Source organism: Typopeltis vanoorti, chromosome 20 (assembly GCF_054136105.1).
Source record: "Typopeltis vanoorti isolate ZY-2024b chromosome 20, IOZ_Tvanoo_1.0, whole genome shotgun sequence".
NCBI lineage: Eukaryota > Metazoa > Arthropoda > Arachnida > Uropygi > Thelyphonidae > Typopeltis > Typopeltis vanoorti.
The window spans coordinates 38500948-38519837 of record NC_143568.1 but is presented as its reverse complement, the minus strand read 5'-3'; the positions used below and the strand labels follow the sequence as shown (position 1 = coordinate 38519837).

At 36.3% G+C, this 18890-nt stretch overlaps 1 protein-coding gene across 3 annotated transcripts in view; it reads left to right on the top strand.

Moving 5' to 3' along the window:
* Window positions 1–18890, top strand: part of LOC150095382 (uncharacterized) — a 132980-nt gene that overhangs the window by 74969 nt on the left and 39121 nt on the right. For all 3 annotated transcript variants that reach the window (XM_090410313.1, XM_090410315.1, XM_090410314.1), the window contains exon 2: window positions 15374–15448. In XM_090410313.1, the coding sequence (XP_090266439.1) occupies window positions 15374–15448 (75 nt within the window). The remainder of the gene's footprint in view (window positions 1–15373; window positions 15449–18890) is intronic.

Genomic DNA, 18890 nt, shown 5'->3' with positions numbered 1-18890 from the left:
GAAATCCACCTGGTATTTTTACAAATATCCTAGCCTCACTTCTGAACGGTATCTGGGATTTTGAGAGAGGTTTTAAAGAAGTATTAAGATAAGATTATTATAGGTATATAAAGTATAAGGGAAAAGTCTTTTGCCTTTGAGAGCAGTTTCTGTGACCCACATGTAATGACCAGCTCCTTCAGTTAGAGACCAGGATCTTTTTGAATGTCAAGAACCATTCTAAGGTCTTTTCACCCAAAGGTGAATTAGTCTTGTGGTGATGGCAGGGTCCCTCCCACTCTTCCAGAAACTTTCGATTTTTCATCAGCCTGCATAGAAGAACATATGGTCCACAGGCATAATACACTGGCGAGCCTCAGTTGCTTTGTCTTAATTTCAGATAGAACAAAGCTTGCTGGAATGAAACAAAAATTGATGGAATGAAAGATGAATGGGAGGTAGCAGATTCGTGAGTCACCTGTTCAACTGTAAAATGATGTTAAGTAGCCGTTGTTTTACTGTGTTGTGTTAGTAGAAATGATGGACATAGTGGATGTTAATTCTACTGAACAGCATCCATGGAAATATCGATAGAAGAAAAACATTGCAATAACTGTCTTAGACATTGGTAAAGAGAATCTGAGAAAGGAAAACACGCAACTAAACTGCCCTTTTATGAAGAGTAGAATTTTTAGAGAAGTTTTAAGAGCATCCCAATTGTGAGAGCAGTATTCCAAGGTTGGGTAGATTTGTGCAGAGTAAGCAACTGGACAAGAGAGAAGTAACATCTTCAGCAAAAATATTGTTTGGCAACAAGGTTGCCAGGTTTTTTGGAAGCAAAGTGTTAAAGAAGTGATGTGATTATGCCAAATAAGTCTTGAAATAAGAGTCAGTCCAAGAAGAGATTGTTTTGACTGTTGAGCAAATTATCAAAGGTAAGATAGAACTAAGGTCTTTCTTACAAACCAAAAAAAAAAAAAAAATCTTTTGGAAGCATTGAAGATGACTAAGTTGTTATTGCTCTGTTGAAAAATGTTGATCAGCTTTAAGGTCACTTATTGTAGATGATCTTGATGTGCTTGAGCACTGCAAGGTTTGTTGTATCAGTAGGATAGTAGGATGAGTGAACCAGCTTATTGGCAGTTTGAAGTGGCAAATGCCATGTTTGATCTCCAGAGTAGGAATTCTAGTTTCTTTTCTCTGCAGTGAGTGGTATCCTTCAAGACCATGACAAACATACATATGCTCACGAACTCCATTTTGAGGGTAAATTGTGGTACTGTGGGCCAGCTGCCAGTTAGTGCACATGGCCTGAACCTGTCAGTAATAGTCAGGAGGTTTCCCTATCAATTGGTGCATAATCCTGCTGCCAAGTCATGCCTGTAGAAGCAGTCTAAGTAGGGGGTACGTTGGGGGGGGGGAGACACTGTTGAGGCCATATCATGGCACAGAAACTGGTTTCTCTGTGTGGATGTCATGTTCAAGAGTGTGTTCTCACTGCACATTCTCATTACATCCTTCTGTCGAATCCAACTTATGAAGGCTTACAAACAATAACAATGACACTGTGATAAAAGCAAATCTCTCTCTCTCTCATAAACTAATCCCATAAAAAAAAGTTGCATCGTAACATACAAACCATACCAGAATCCCTTCCCTAAAAACTCACTTTCACATCCACTTTACTAATATTTGTGGCATTAATATGAACATAAATGATTTCTGTCATCACTTGCAGTCTTCCAGATCAGACAGCTTATTTCTAACAGAAACCCAGATTGCAGCTACACCTATAGTCCACCTCCAGTGCCTAAACTACACACTTCACAATCCTTTTCACCACAAGGGTGGCATGTGCCTTTGTGAAATCTGACATAACCTGCTTGCCAAAGAATAGCTAATTTAGAATCTCCTGCTTTTGACCTTCTCTGGCTCAAGGTTTCCTTGCCCCATTTAGTAACTTATTTGTTGCATTTACCAGTCTCCAAATACTAATGACCAGTCAGATCTCTTCGCATTCCTTTTCCCTGGTGAACTTTTTGGAAAAGCATGGCTTTGGATATTGGGTGTGAATTTTGAACAGTGAGGAATGAAGGTCCTTGTAACATAATTTCTACAACATGATCAATGACTGTTTTTGGGGTGGCAGGGGGGAGTTGTCAGATCATGGAAAAAAGTATCCAGGAAGCTGCAAAGAAAAATAAGCTATCTAGGCGAACAACTAGGATTCTGTAAAGATATTTCTACAACACAACAAATTAGAGGTTGTGGATAGCTGAGGGGAGAGTTGCTCCACTAGAGATTGTGATTTGAATTACCAAGAAGAGCAGTCACCTCAACATTGTACCTGGAAGGAGAAGTGATTAATAAAAGACCAGTGTGTTTGGGTGAGTGAAGAGCATGGTATACTATCTAAAATTATTCTGATTTCTTGGATGGTACATCCACATAGATATCTGCTCTGTATTTTCATGCAAAGGAAGCCAGTTGAAGTTGTGAACTCTAAAGTGATCAAAAAAGATGATTTCACTGTTAAGATTGCAAGAAAAATGCTGAAGAATTTTTTTGTAAGGTAAGTTTGGAGATAAATCATACAGAATGATTTTCAGAATTGCAAAGAGAAGTTAGCAAGGAGATCTTAAGTTGCAGAAGGTTCAGAAAGGAGTGATACACAATTAGGTATCCCCCGGACAAGGAATATTGGAATGCACCTAAGCATAAATATCATCCTTATGATGGAAAGAATCATACAATGGACATTGATACTATGAATATTGGTAAAATAAATGTGGAAGATTTTTTTTTTTTTTTTTTGTAAGGTTTGGGTTTTTTATTTTTATTTATTTTTTTTGTGGGGGAGGGGAGATTTGCATTTCAGAAAAGAAAAAAGCAGAAAACATACTCTGTGAGGAAATACTTTTAGATAAGTTACCCATATAGATGGCGTCCCCCCAGGCATAATCTCATAGCATAGATGACAAGATTATGTGCCAGCTAATTAAGAAGCCACTAAAATACAGTTAAGTAATCATTTTTGATATATATGTGTCCGTGCGATTAGCCGAGTGGCTATGAACTTCACAACTATATGCCTGGGATAGGAGTGTCCTAGGTTTGATTCCCATCGACGACACGAGGAGCTTAAGGATCTTCCTCAGCCATAGCCAAGTTAGCCGGACGTGGGCAGCAGGGTTTTTCCTCCTGCAAAGCAGGCAAACCGACCCCGTGAACAAACACTTCGACAGACATGGGATACTACCAGGAATAAGGATCAACCGACCTATTCTGTGAGATTATCGGTTATGGAAACTTACGCAGTAGTACGTAAGTTTCCATAACCGATGTTTCCATAACCGTAAGTTTCCATAACCGTATCCCATGTCTTACGAAGTGAACAAACACTTCGACAGACATGGGATACTACCAGGAATAAGGATCAACCGACCTATTCTGTGAGATTATCGGTTATGGAAACTTACGCAGTAGGCCTGAACTAAAGCATAACATACAGTGATGATGTATGTGTGCTTCTATCACAACACAAGTTTCAAGAATATCACTTATGTAAATTATAAGCATAATCTAGTATTGTGTTTTGCTTGGCTTCTGATTGGAATTGAGTCGAAACAGACCAATGGCACACTTAATCTAAATTAATCATTGTTCTTGATTACTTCTAAAACAAATTGAATGACAAATAACCTTGTAAAATTTAGATTTTCAGGGCATAAATTATAGAACTTCACATTTAACAATTTGGTTTGTTTACTTGTAAAATGTGGACTATTGCTGGTTGAAATGCCGGCCTGGTGCCGAGTGGTTAGTGTATCTGCTCTCTAGCCAAAAGACTGCAGGTTCAAATCCCGCCGTGGGCATGGATGTTTGTGATTGTTCTGTGAAAATACTAGTGGTGGTGGTCGGCAGTAGATGGCGTTGGTGCAGATGAAAGTAGTTGTGGTTCATTGTAGTTGGTGGATTGAGTAGTGGAGTAGGTGCCCTCCCTCGATGTGTGTCACATAATAATAATAATATTAGTATAAAAATATGGTTTTTGAAGAAATCTTTAATCTTTTAGCACTAATTTAATCATTGTGAATTCAAAAGACACTTATCTTTCATTTGCAGTGATATGCTGAATGAACAGCTTTATAGGGTTTAGATGAATTCTGTAAGCATCTTGTGAATGCTAGGTAACACCTCAAACTTTGAAAAAAAAAAATTGCATACTTAGTAATTTCTAGAGAAGCTCTTATACTACTGGTTTCTTTTAACTTAGAATACTATGTTATAAAAAGTAATCCAAATCATGTCTCATTCAGAAGTGCATCATTTGGTTTTTATTTTTAAATATAACAGGCATCGAATTTGAGTGAATCTTTATATAAAGTAATTTTTTAGACTTCCCTAATTAATGCTTATTAGCCTTAGATATCTACACAACTTTCAGTTTTTAATCAAAACTGATCTCCAAAAGCATTTTAATTCATCAATATTATCATCATCATTTACCAAATAAAGTTAATCCATGCTACATGAAGAAATTCTCACAAAATGTGAATCAGCCCTAAATCTTAGGGGGAAAAATTAAGCATTGTGAAAAACTGATATTTTAAAAATATATTTTCAGTAATTTTGATCAATTTAATCTTAGTCCCATCTGTTTGTAGTTAAGAACTTTTGGTGGGCAGGATTTGCATTACGAAAAAAATTATTCTACTAATAAACGCGTATGCATGATCAAACCTAATCAAGTAGCTGAATTAATATTTCCATTTACAAATCTAAGTATCAGAAAGTGATGGCCATGTGTGAACTTTGACCATATCACGTTTCATATATAATACCATTGTACTAAAAATATTTCTCTAAAAGGACTGAATTATTGCATTTTGTTGGTGTCATATTTTTGGAATCTCATTCTCTTTCTTTGTGTTAAACCATTTCTTAAACCTGATTTTTTCCCTCTCCTGGAAATATTAACATTATTCCATACATTGTGATCTGTTAGCTAAAAGTAAAAGAAGCAGCGATAAGAAAGTGAAATAAAAAGTCCACTACTTCTTCCAGGGTTTTTTTATGCACTTCAGTATTTTCATGTGGAAAGAGTCCAGAGTCAACTGGATTTTGCATACTTACAGGTAGAATGTACAATTCAGATCATACGTCCATTTAGGTAATAAATTTCCCATTACTGTCACTGAGTGCCAAATACCTGAGCTAGCCATTTGCCTAATACTTCCTGAATTGTTATATTGTAATCTCTGTTATCTGACCTTCAAATGATCAAACCTTCAGTTAACTTAGTCCACTGATTAGTGTGTTTAAACCCTCTTCATGTACAGGCACCATGTTACTACCTTAGTTAACTGAGCCTTCAGTTATTCATCTGGCAAATTAATTTTCCCCTATGGAGTATTTCCATTACTTGATTTCCTGCAGGACCAATACTGCTTTTCTGTGTTCTTGAATATTATACTCACAAATTATAATAATAAATTTAGTTTAATCCTTCATCCAAGTGTAAGCAAACAAAGTTTGCGTCTGAAGTATCTTCAGGACTGAGGCAACTCGAGGTAAAGGTGGACCAAGCTCTCATCACTCGTAATCTTAGTATCTCCCATAATGCAAAGTACATCTCCTTGCAAACATGTATAATGCTATGCATTAAGGGAAGAGCCACTACTCAGACCGGTTTCGACCTTTATTGAGGTCTCGTCAATGGGAGCCAGACCCAGAGGTGGTGATATTAAGGTGAAAGCAATGGAGAACTCATATTTACCTATACGAGTTGCCAAAATGATGAGAGCTTGGTCCACCTTTACCACGAGTTGCTTCAGTCCTGAAGATACTTAAGCAAGCAGGCATATGCAATAGTTCTAGAGCATTAAAGTAATCTTTCTATAGTGCTAAAATTAATTTTCATGGAAGTAATAAAAAATGCAAAAACTTATCCTAGAGCAGACTGCAATAGTGACTACAACCTGCCCAAAGTTAAAGTAAAAATCAGATTAAAACGAATAAAGAAATTGCAACTAGAAAAATAAGCATTGGACCAAAAAGAAAAGATATTAGAGAGAAATATCAAGCTGAACTAGAAAATAAGATCAGCAATGTTGATACTGATAGACCTCTAGAAGTAATCTGGACTGATTTAAGAGAGAAAATCAGGTGCTAAACGTCTTCTGGGTGAGGCAGAGAGGAGAGGAAGGAAACTGGATTACTGAGGAAGTGATAGATAAAATGGAAGAAAGAAGAGAATGGAAGAATAAGAACAACAATGAAGCCCAAGTCAGATAAAACAAGTAAAAATTCTGGTTAGAAAGGATAAGGAAGACTGGCACAATCAGGTCTGCAAGGAAATAGAGGAAAATAATACATCAAAGGATATGAGAAAGGTCTATGAAGGCTTGAACTTGATTTCAGGGAAGAGAAGGACAAAAAGCAGTCTTTGAAGGATGAAAGAGGAAAGATGTTGTTGGAAAAAAATGATAAGGTGGAAGAAGTATGTAACAGGACTTGATGGAGATGTAGATAATCAGGAATTTGATCAGATAGAAAATGATGATACCCCCAGAAATTAAGGAATGGGAAACTGAAGCAGCCATTAAAAGAATAAAGGATAGGAAAGTTCTGGGAGTGGATGATGGGTGATATTCAAGGAGAGCTGCTGAAGGCATTGGGAAAGGAATAAAACTTCTATCCATAATCTTTAATAGAAGTCTGAAGGAGGATACCTAAAGACTTCGTAAGATCTATTTTTATTCCTATTCCCAACACTACAGGAACAGTGGATTGCAATAAGCATAGAACTATCAGCTTGATTAGCAATGTTACAAAAGTCCTAATCAACATAATATATAGAAGAATGGAACAGATGATAGAGAATTAAATGAAGCACAGTTTAGTTTCAGGGGAACCAGGGACGCTATTACAACACTATGGATATTGGGAGAAAGAATGATCGAGTGCAATAAAGATTTATATCTATGCTTTGTGGATTACGAAAAAGCTTTTGATGATATTAATCACTGTTTTATATATATATATATATATATTGCATAAAATAGGAATAGATGAAAAAATTATTAGACTGTTGTTCAGAATATATAACTTCAGAAGCCAGGGTTAGATTTGAAGGAGAAGATACTGAATGAATCTCCATAAGAAAGGGTGTGGGATGTCCGCACTGTTTTCTAATGTCTATACTGAATGGATGATGAGGGAGGCATTGGAAGATCTGAAGGATGGAATAAAGATAAATGGACATCTGATAAATAATATAAGATATGCAGATGATATTGTACTTATGAGCGAAACAGAGAAAGGTTTGCAAAAAATTTTGAATAGACTGAACAGGGTTGGAAATGAGATATATAAAATGAAAATAAGTGTTCAGAACAGGGTTGCCAGATTGGCCATTTTGTGTCCAAATTTCAAAAATTTGGCACTTTTTCGAACTCTGGGGCCATGAAAAAAATCAGTTTGGCCATTTATGCAAATGTTGCCACTAATTTGGCCATTTTTACAAAGATTTTAAATCATATGCATTATTTACTTAGTTTAATATTGTTGTTGCATTGTAAGGTTAGCTGTTGGTACCCCTTTACGTTGTGTTTGGTTGGCGGTGATGCGCTTGATGCAAATTGACTGTTACTGAAAATGTTAGTTTGATGACATCATAATGAGCCTTTGATAGTTGGCTTATAGTTTGTTACTATGACTCCCTCGATAACACCAAGCATGCTTGAGCTTCATTCTGTACTTGTATAAAACAAGTACACAAAGCTCCCACTCGCTATTGTTGCTATAAACTTGATCCAGTTCTGTTGATAAATACCACTAAACACGATGCAGCTTCATTTTGTACTTGTATAAAATCTGTACGCAACAGCCATACCAGCTTGGGTCCATGTCTGTTTTGATAGTCTCTAGTTAGTTACAGCATACACTTTGTATTGCAAGTGTTGTTCCATTGCGTGATATCAGACATTTGGTGAATAGATCTATCTCATTAGCTTTCATACTGGAATATTTTGCATAAACTTTACCCACATTGTGACAATATGCAAGTAATATGTTCAATTTCGTAAGAATGGTAATTAAGTGATATTAGTATAATTAATGAATAATTTTTTAATATCGTTTATAAACTCGATCTTTATCTTGCTTATATTTTTATTATTTTCTTTACCAGATTGGTGTTTGCTGTGCCAGATTAGTATTTGTACTACAAATTTTGTAGTACTGTTATCTATAATTTGTTTTTTGTTTCTTCATTTTCTGAATTGAGATATTTTGTTTTTTTTCAAGCCCTTTTAAAATGCATAAGTACAAAAGTGATAATAGAGGTGGAAGAAAATATAAAAAAGAGTGGGAGGTAAAATATTTGTGGCTGAAATCTTATGATGATGGACAACATGCGTATTGCAAAACTAACGTGCTGCCAAAACTTTATAACATATCTATTCGTGAAAAATGAAAGAAACACCAATATAAATCTCCCAGTACATCACAAACAACTCTAGATAAAGTTATCAAATCGTCCATGAATGACCAGGAAAAACAAGCAGAAATAGAACTTAGCCTTGCAATAGCGTGTCATTCCTCAATTCGTGCTGTAGTTAAGAAACTGCCAAAATAGTGTTCTTGGTGGCATTAAACTGCAAAGAACCAAATGTATTGCAATTATAGAAAATGTAATTGCTGCTTCATTGAAAGAGCAGTGGAGTGCTTAAGGGTCAAAGCTGTATAACTGAGAGGAGACCTCCACATAGCCTTTAAAGGAATGCAGAGAACCGACCAGGGTTTCTGACCTAATGTCCAATCCTCACCTTCTCGTGGTGCACCCTGTGGGGTATCTACTTGGATACTGAACGAACGAGGATGGGCTGGCAATTTGGGATTTAGCCGACCAAATTGTATTCTTATTGGTTAAACCAAAATAAAAAATGATGGCACCACATGACAAAATTTCATGCCGGCTGGGGTGTTGTCTGGTTAAATAAGGCCCCCGTTGTTTTTGCCAGGGAACCAGGGCGAACAGCGAAAAGTCAGCTACTGGAACAAATCTGAAAACAAACCCCAACTCAACATTACCAGAGTTAAAGATCGGTAATATCAACGTAAGAAGCCTGAATGACGAAATTGAGCTAGTTGAGGAATTAGATAAGTACCAGATCGACATAATAGCGGTGCTGAAACAAAAAAGACAAAAACTGGTGAGATCTTTCTGAGCAATAAATACAAAATGTTATATTCTGGCAATGACAATCAAGGAAAAGAAGTAGTAGCCATAGTATTCAACACAAAATACGAGGCTAATCTTGAATGGCAGTCAGTCTCAAGTAGAGTAATGTGGGCAAATATGAGAATAGGGAACTGGACAATGAGACTTATTTGTGCCTATGGTCCCACAGAATGTTCTACTAAGGTAAAAGTGGAGGAAGTTTTTGAGGCACTAGAGAAAGCTACTGACACAATGAAAAAGGAAAAGTTGGTCCTTGTTGGGGATCTAAATAGCAGAGTAGGAAGTGATTGTCAGACATACAAAAATGTTTTGGGAAAATTTGGAGAAAAGAGCAAAGCTAATAATAATGGCAAATATCTGTTGGATTTCTGCTCATGACATGGACTGGTTATTACTAACACCATGTTCCAACATAAAAATGTGGACAAATTCACATGGAGAGAAGAAGCTAGGAATAAGAAAAGTCTCATTGACTAAAGAAAGTTTTAAAGCGAATAAAAGTTGAGCAGATGTGAACTGTAGACTAAAATACACAAAGATTATTGAAGAAAAAATGAAAGAGTTTGAGAACAGGAATCAAACCTTGGAGATTCAGTGGCAAACTCTGAAGAAAACATTGATTGATTCTGCCAGAGAGGCATGTGGTAAGGTTGTCTGCAAGGATAAAAAAATCAGAACTCCCTGGGGGATACAGGAAGTTAGAGGTGGTGAAGGAAAAAAAGAAAGCATATCAAAAGTTCCTGTCAAATAAGTCAGCTTGTGCTCTTAGAGAATATAGTGACAAATGCAAGAATGCTAAACAGTGTGTAAAACTAGCTAAACAAAAGTTGTGGGAGTACTTTGGCAAGAATATAGAAAATAAATATCAAGAAGGTGGCAAAATATTCTGGAGGTTTTTGAAGAAGCTTAGGAGTGGAGGAAAGAGTGCTGTAAAAGGAATTAGAGATGATAAAGGTGACATGAAAAGTGAAGAAAAAGATATCCCGGAAGTATGGAGTAATTACTTCGAAAAATTGCTAAATGAAACCAGCAGTGATGACAGCACAGTGGTAAAAAACACTGTCCAGGCATGCAGTCAGGAATACATATCCATACTTGAAGTAGAAAAAGCCATCAAAGGCTTGAAATGTGGAAAGGCAGCAGGAGTAGATGATATTCGACCAGAAATGTTGAAGTATGGTGGTATAAAAGTCTTACAGTGGCTGCACTGCATAGTTCAGAAAGCCTGGACAGAGGGACTAATTCCCGATGATTGGAGTAGCGCTCTCATAGTACCCATATATAAAAAGGGAAATAAAACTGAATGTGAGAATTACAGAGGTATTTCCCTACTGAGTGTTCCTGGCAAGATCTATGCAAGTATACTTTAGAAACGATTGAGAAGAATTGTGGAAAAAAAGCTTGGTGAAGAACAAGCGGGATTCTATCCTGACAGCAAATTGAGGCTGTCAGGATAGATCTTCACTTTACCACAAATTGTTGAGAAATGATGGGAATATAACAAAGATCTGTATTCGAGTTTTGTCGATCTGGAAAAGGCATATGACAAGGTGTGCCAAGAGAGAAGCTATTCAAGACGCTACAGTTATATGGTGTGAATGGGGCATTATATCAAGCAATACTTAGTCTTTATTTGAGTTGTAAGTCAGCAGTTAGAATTGAAGGAAGTACAGGAAGATGGTTTAATGTTAATTTTGGTGTGCAACAAGGATGTACATTATCCCCTCTGTTATTCATTATCTATATGGATCACATTATAAAGGAAAGTGGTATTAAACATGATATCAAAATTGGAGATGTTAATGTCAGCTCTTTGCTTTATGCGGATGATGTTATACTTCTAAATAAATCCGCTACAAGTCTGCAAGATTCTCTGACTAAATTGAATAACTGTTGTAATAGATATGGTATGAAGGTCAGCAATAAAAAGACTGACAATGAAAATAGGCAGAATCATTGAAAATGTCAACTGTGTTGTGAATGGAGAACCTGTGGAACAAGTAAAACATTTCAGCTACTTAGGCACGATTTTTACTGAAGATGGTAAATTAAATATAGAAATAGACAACAGAATCAGCAAAGCTGGTATGGTGGGAAGTCAATTGAATAAATTCATATGGAATAAGAGAGAAATTAGTGGAACACTAAATTAGCTGTGTACAAGACAGTGTTCAAACCAGTTTTAACATATGGATCTGAGAGCTGGGTCAGAAGTGAAACACTTTACCAAAGACTAGAGACCGCAGGTATGAGTGTCCTGAGAAAGATTATAAGTATGAACAGATGGCATCAATGGCAGTATCATATTAAAAACGAGGATATTAGGAAAGAACTTGACATCGTCAGCATCCAGGAATGCATTAGCAGAGCTAATCTCAGGTGGTATGGTCACTTAAACAGAAAGGGCGAAGAAAGATTAGCAAAACAAGTGTTCTCTGCCAGGTTGGCAACAAAACGACCCAGAGGAAGACCAAGATGTAGGTGGATTGATATGGTACAAAGTGCCTTAGACGATAGAAATATGATAATGTTGGAATCTTGACAAGTGACAGACTGATTTGGGGGAAAATTGTAGATAGGAAGTTAGTAATGATGTAATTTTTTCCATGTAGTAGTATCATATCCTGTACACCCCTTGAGGATACATGGCAGGAATTTGATGATTGAAAGAGTAACTGAAGTATGATTTAGAAGGTAAAAAGTATGTATTACTGGTAGATGAATCTACAGATATTGCAATACAAAAGCATTTGTGCATAGTTCTTAGATTTTTTTTGCAATGAAACAAATAAAATTCACTCAGCTTTCTTGGGTCTTATGCCTGGTTGTAGAGACAACAGCGGAGGTTTTATTTAATAAAAATTTCAGAAGTATTAGCTTCATATGATCAACCTCTTAAGAACTGTATTGGGTTTGCTAGTGATGGTGCTGCTGCTATCGTTGGAAGTAACAATTTCCTGTGGACCATGATTAGAAATGAAAATCTGAACTGTTTTCAAATGTGAAGTGCATTTACCATTCTCTGGCAATTTGTATACAGCATGCATTTTCAAAGCTGCCATCCAATGTTGGATTCATTTTGACTGAAATTCCTTCATGGTTTTCAAATAGCAATATGAGAAGAGAAAATTTTAAGGCTCTTTTTAAACTGATCAATTCACCAGTTGAAGATGACCAGTTGCACCCCTTCCATTTATGTAATTGTTCAAGACAAGGTGGTTAGTGAGAGGTAAAGTCTTCAATAATATACTGCTAAATTGGGAAGGATTAATTGTCTGCTTCACCTGCTGTGAACAATCTGGAGGTCAGGATACAAGGTATAAGGCATGGTTGATAAAAGAGATGTTACAAGATATGATGAATTATTTTTACTTTGAATTTGCTACTCCCATCGTTGAAGAGTTCGAAAGGCTTAATGTTTTGTTCCAGCAAACCTATGCTGATCCTTACGATCTTGCCAAAGAACTGCGCGCACCCAGAGATGATAGTCTGGGTGTGTGCAGTTCTTCAAATGCTGTACAACGAAGATGGAACATGCAAAATAGTAGAAAATGTAGACTTTGGAATTAAATTTGATCAAGAAATTAGGACGTACTTGATCAGCTTTAGCACTTCTCCAAATATGGAACAAGAAAATAATAAAATAAAGTCTGTGAAATTTAGGTGCCAAGCCATGCTTCAAGAATCGTTGAATCAAGTGAACAAGCTGCTCCCTTAGTCAGCTGATATATTTAAAGGTATGATACTTTTAAATCCTACTGTTATTCTAAGCCAAACAGAAAAGGGAAAATTTTCTGATCTGCCATTTTTCCACCTAATAAACGATGTTGATGTAGTCGAAGACCAATACAGAAAAATTGGCCTTGTTACGTGGAATGAAGAACTAAACTTCAAACAAGATGGAATCCCTAAGGAAGCTTTAGAATTCTGGCAAGCAGTATCCAAACACAATAATTTTAAAGAACTGTCGAATTATGCCTTATTGTGCCAGCAAGTAATGCAATAGTTGAACAAATTTTTTCTTATGTAACATCTATCAAAACTAAACCCAGAAACAGGATGCAAATTAAACTGCTGGATTCAATTGTATGAATCCGTTCATTCTTAAGTGATAACAATATGTGCTGCCAAAACTTTAAATGTAATCCAGAAATGCTACAAATGCATAACAGCAAAACCCTTTATGACTCAACTGCAGAAAAAGAACAAGATATTCAATATATTCAATACCTACTCACTGATGAGACCTCAATAAAGGTTGAAACCGGTCTGGATAGTGACCTTCTCTCATAATGTAGAACAGTAATACAGCTCCTAGGAGCTGGGTTTCACATTATGGGTAAATACCAAGAATAGTGATCGGATCTTGCTCCACCCTTACTATGAGTTGCTCAGTGTAGTACTACCAAATGGGTCAGGTGTTGCACTATCCAGGTATTTGTTTACGCTTGGACTTGCCAAACTTTATATAGTTTCTATATTCAGCATGAAACTCTGAGTTTCTTAATTCGGCTATGAAACAATATGGGATGAAATATCCGTTAACTTAAATAAGAAAAGTAACGTTTGCAGGACTTGATGAGGGAGTCTTCTGGAGAACTCCCCAGAATACTATTGCAGGGGATAGTGGAGGGAAGAGGAAAACCCCGACTGCAATGGAAAGACAACATCAAAGTCTGGGCGAGCAAGCATCTTACAGAAGCAAGAGATAGAGAAGCATATAAGTGGACTGTTCATCAGCTGCAACCTTCTTAAAAGAGGAGGTCACAGGATTAAATTAGAATCCATTTATTTTTGTGTGAGAGATAAGTTTAATTTCAGTTGAGTTTATTTCTTTGTATAAAGTTCCATAGTTGTTGCAGTCAGCCTATTAAGATATTATATAAGAAGTAAATACATATCAGGAATTTAATAATTAAATATAACGTTATTTGGATGGAAGGTTGGGAATGGCATACTACGAGACGACTGCTATTTTGTATGTTGGAATTGGGATAAGATATGCCCTTAGACATTCAGTCTGAGGACATCCCCAATCATGTTTTAGATCCACTATAGTCCTTCTGCTGAAAATCACCTGTAGTCTAGAGAGCAGAAACACTACCTACTCAGCTTTCTTGGTTAGTTGGTTTAAAATCATAAACATGAAATATAAAACGTGCAATACACTAAACATACAATCTGTGTGCTCAACTTCGTGCCATGTTTTGTATGACACAGGGCTTTCAAATCCTTACATTTGACAAATTATATTTGCAGCTTTCAGCATTTTTAATGGACTCTAGGCCTAAAGTCAGTTTCTGACCTCTGATCTGGGCACATAAAAACACTGAAATGATATAGAACTAACAATGTTGGGGTGCTAGATATAAGAATATTTGAAAAAGTCATTCATATAAAGGAATCTTGTCATTATAATAAATTTAGTTTAATCATTTATTCAAGTGTAAGCAAACAAAGATACTGAGACGAGTGATGAGAGTTTGGTCCACCTTTGCTTCGAGTTGCCAAGGGATGTACCACCTTACCTCAGTCCTGAAGATATTTTCAGGTGCAAACTTTGTTTGCTTAGCTTGAATAAAGGATTAAACTAAATTTCTTATAGTCTAACCAAGTGCAAAATAAACTTCCAACATCTTTCTCTAAATCCAGAGTAATTTAATAGTAAGGTGGTACACCTTTTGGCAACTCGTCTAAATAAATATGATCTCTCCATTTCTTCTGCCTTAGTATCACCACTTCTGGGTCTGGCTCCCACTGACGAGACCTCAAATAAGGTCGAAACTGGTCTGGGTAGTAGCCGTTCCCTTAATGCATAGCAGTATACATGTCTGCAAGGAGATGTGCTTTGCATTATGGGAGATACTGAGACAAGGAGTGATGACAGCTTGATCCACCTTTGCTCCGAGTTGCCAAGGAATGTACCACTTATATCAGTCCTGAAGATATTTTCAGGTGCAAACTTTGTTTGCTGACACTTGGATAAAGAATGAAACTAAATTTATTATAGTCTAGCCAAGTGCAAAATAAACTTCCAAAATCTTGTCATTAAGTAAAATTAATTTTTCATCTTTCACTGATTTTTGTTTATCAAAATCTTCTAAGACTGGTTAAAAGTCACATGCATTTGCTTTTTTCCTTCTCTAGGTTGCTAACATGGCTACTGTTATGGAGATCATATCTATTTTGGAGAAAATTGCCATCACCAAGGATACCTTGGAAGTAAGCTTATTAGTTTTTAAATTTTGTCTAACTGATATGATGTATAATTATTGACTTTGTGAAGGCATCATACTAATAAGTTAAGTTTCAGAAATCTTCAGATAACAACATAAGAATCTTTGCCTCTGAGATTGAATATTGAGTTTGGAATATTTTCAGATTATTTCCATAACAAACCATACAGTCATTTCTGGTGTTATGCAGTCAGAAACCTATTTTTGAATAGTGCGATTTGAATGTTTTTTTACATATACTCTTGCAATACATTAGGGTGAACATCTAAACTTTATCTGAAGTTTTTATTATATTTTACTATCTCACTAAATATGTTTCACAGCTGACGACTTCCTTAAAAGAACAAATGCCCTTTATTGAATGTCTTTCATAACATCGGGAAACATTAATAATTCTGATTAGTAATTGAGAATGTGCATACAGAATGCAGGGACAAATGCTAAATTCTTGTAATTAAATTTCCTTAAGGATTTGGATGAGGTGCTGAAGGGTCAAATCTGTATAACTGAGAGGAGACCTCCACATAGCCTTTAAAGGAATGCGGAGAACCGACCAGAGCTTCTGACCTAATGTCCAATCCTCACCTTCTCGTGGTGCACCCTGTTGGGTATCTACCTGGATACTGAATAAATCAGGATGGGCTGGCAATTTGGGATTTAGCTGACCAAATTGTATTCTTATTGGCTTAAACCAAAATACAAAATGATGGTACAATATGACAAAATTTCATGCCGGCTGGGCGTGGTCCGGTTAAATAAGGCCCGTGTTGTTTTTGCCAGGGAACCAGGATGAAAAGCGAAAAGCCAGCTATTGGAACAAATCCTAAAAGACACCCCAACTCAACACCACCAGAGTTAAAGATCGGTACTATCAACATAAGAAGCCTGAATGGCAAAGAAATGGAGCTAGCTGAGGAATTAGATAAGTACCAGTTCGACATAATAGGGGTGACTGAAACAAAAAAGACAAAAATTGGTGAGATCTTTCTGAGCAATAAATACAAAATGTTATAATCAGGCAATGACAAGGAAAAGGAGTAGCCATAATATTCAACACAAAATACGAGGCTAATCTTCTTGAATGGTAGGCAGTATCAAGTAGAGTAATGTGGGCAAATATCAGAATGGGGAACTGGACAATGAGACTTATTTGTGCTTATGGTCTCACAGAAGGTTCTACTAAGGTAGAAATGGAGGAATTTTTTTGAGGCTCTAGAGAAAGCTACTGACACAATGAAAAAGGAAAAGTTGGTCCTTGTTGGGGATCTAAATAGCAGAGTAGGAAGTGATTGTCAGACATACAAAAATGTTTTGGGAAAATTTGGAGAAAAGAGCAAAGCTAATAATAATGGCAAATACCTGTTGGATTTCTGCTCAGGACATGGACTGGTTATTACTAACACCATGTTCCAACATAAAAATGTGCATAAATTCACATGGAGAGAAGAGGCAAGGAATAAGAAAAGTCTCATTGACTATGTTATTGTTGATAGTGATGTTTTCTCCCTGGTGCAGGACACCAGAGTGTACAGAAGATTTGAAATTGGAAATGATCACTATTTAGTCTTGAGGATAAAATTGAATTTCATATCGAAAAGAATGACATGTAAGAAAGTTTTAAAGTGAATAAAAGTTGAGCAGCTCTCAGATGTGAACGGTAGACTATCATCATCATCAAATTCCTGCCATGTACCCTCAAGGGGTGTACAGGATATGACAGTACTACATGAAAAAATTACATCATTACTAACTTCCTATCTACAATTTTCCTCCAAATCAGTCTGTTACTTGTCAAGACTCCAACATTATCAGATCTTATATTTCTATCGTCTAAGGCACTTTGTACCATATCAATCCACCTATATCTTGGTCTTCCTCTGGGTCGTTTTCCTGCCAACCTGGCAGAGAACACTTGTTTTGCTAATCTTTCCTCTCCCATTCTATTTAAGTGACCATACCACCTGAGATTAGCTCTGCTTACGCATTCCTGGATGCTGACAATGTCAAGTTCTTTCCTAATATCCTCGTTTTTAATATGATATTGCCATTGATGCCATCTGTTCACGCCTCTAATCTTTCTCAGGACTCTCATATCTGCGGTCTCTAGTCTTTGGTCAAGTGTTTTACTTCTGACCCAGCTCTCAGATCCATAAGTTAAAACTGGTTTGAACACTATCTTGTATACAGCTAATTTAGTGTTCCGACTAAAATCTCTCTTATTCCATATGAATTTATTCAATTGACTTCCCACCATACCAGCTTTGCTGATTCTGTTGTCTATTTCTATATTTAATTTACTATCTTCAGTAAAAATCGTGCCTAAGTAGCTGAAATGTTTTACTTGTTCGACGAGTTCTCCATTCACAACACAGTTGACATTTTCAATGATTCTGCCTATTTTCATTGTCTTTGTCTTTTTATTTCATTGTCTTTGAATTTTTATTTTATATACTGACCTTCTTACCATATCTATTACAACAGCAATTGAATTTAGTCAGAGAATCTTTCAGACTTGTAGCGGATTTATTTAGAAGTATAACATCATCCGCATAAAGCAAAGAGCTGACATTAACAACTCCAATTTTGATATCAGGTTTAATACCACTTTCCTTTATAATGTGATCCATATAGATAATGAATAACAGAGGGGATAATGTACATCCTTGTTGCACACCAAATTTAACATTAAACCATCTTCCTGTACTTCCTTCAATTCTAACTGCTGACTTACAACTCAAATAAAGACTAAGTATTGCTTGATATAATGCCCCATTCACACCATATAACTGCAGCGTATTGAATAGCTTCTCTCTTGGCACCTTGTCATATGCCTTTTCCAAATCGACAAAACTTAAATACAGATCTTTGTTATATTCCCATGCTTTCTCGACTATTTGTCGTAAAGTGAAGATCTGATCCTGACAGCGTCTATTTGGCCTGAATCCAGCTTGTTCTTCACCAAGCTTTTCTTCCACAATTCTTTTCAACCGTTTCTCAAGTATACTTGCATAGATCTTGCCAGGAACACTCAGTAATGAAATACCTCTGTAATTCTCACATTCAGTTTTATTTCCTTTTTTATATATGGGTACTATGAGAGCTCTACTCCAATCATCGGGAATTCGTCCCTCTGTCCAGGCTTTCTGAACTATGCAGTGCAGCCACTGTAAGACTTTTATACCACCATACTTCAACATTTCTGGTCGAATATCATCTACTCCTGCTGCCTTTCCACATTTCAAGCCTTTGATGGCTTTTTCTACTTCAAGTATGGATATGTATTCCTGACTGCATGCCTGGTCAGTGTTTTTTATCACTATGCTGTCATCACTGCTTGTTTCATTTAGCAGTTTTTCAAAGTAATTACTCCATACTTCAAGGATATCTTCTTCTACCATTTTCATGTCACCTTTATCATCTCTAACTCC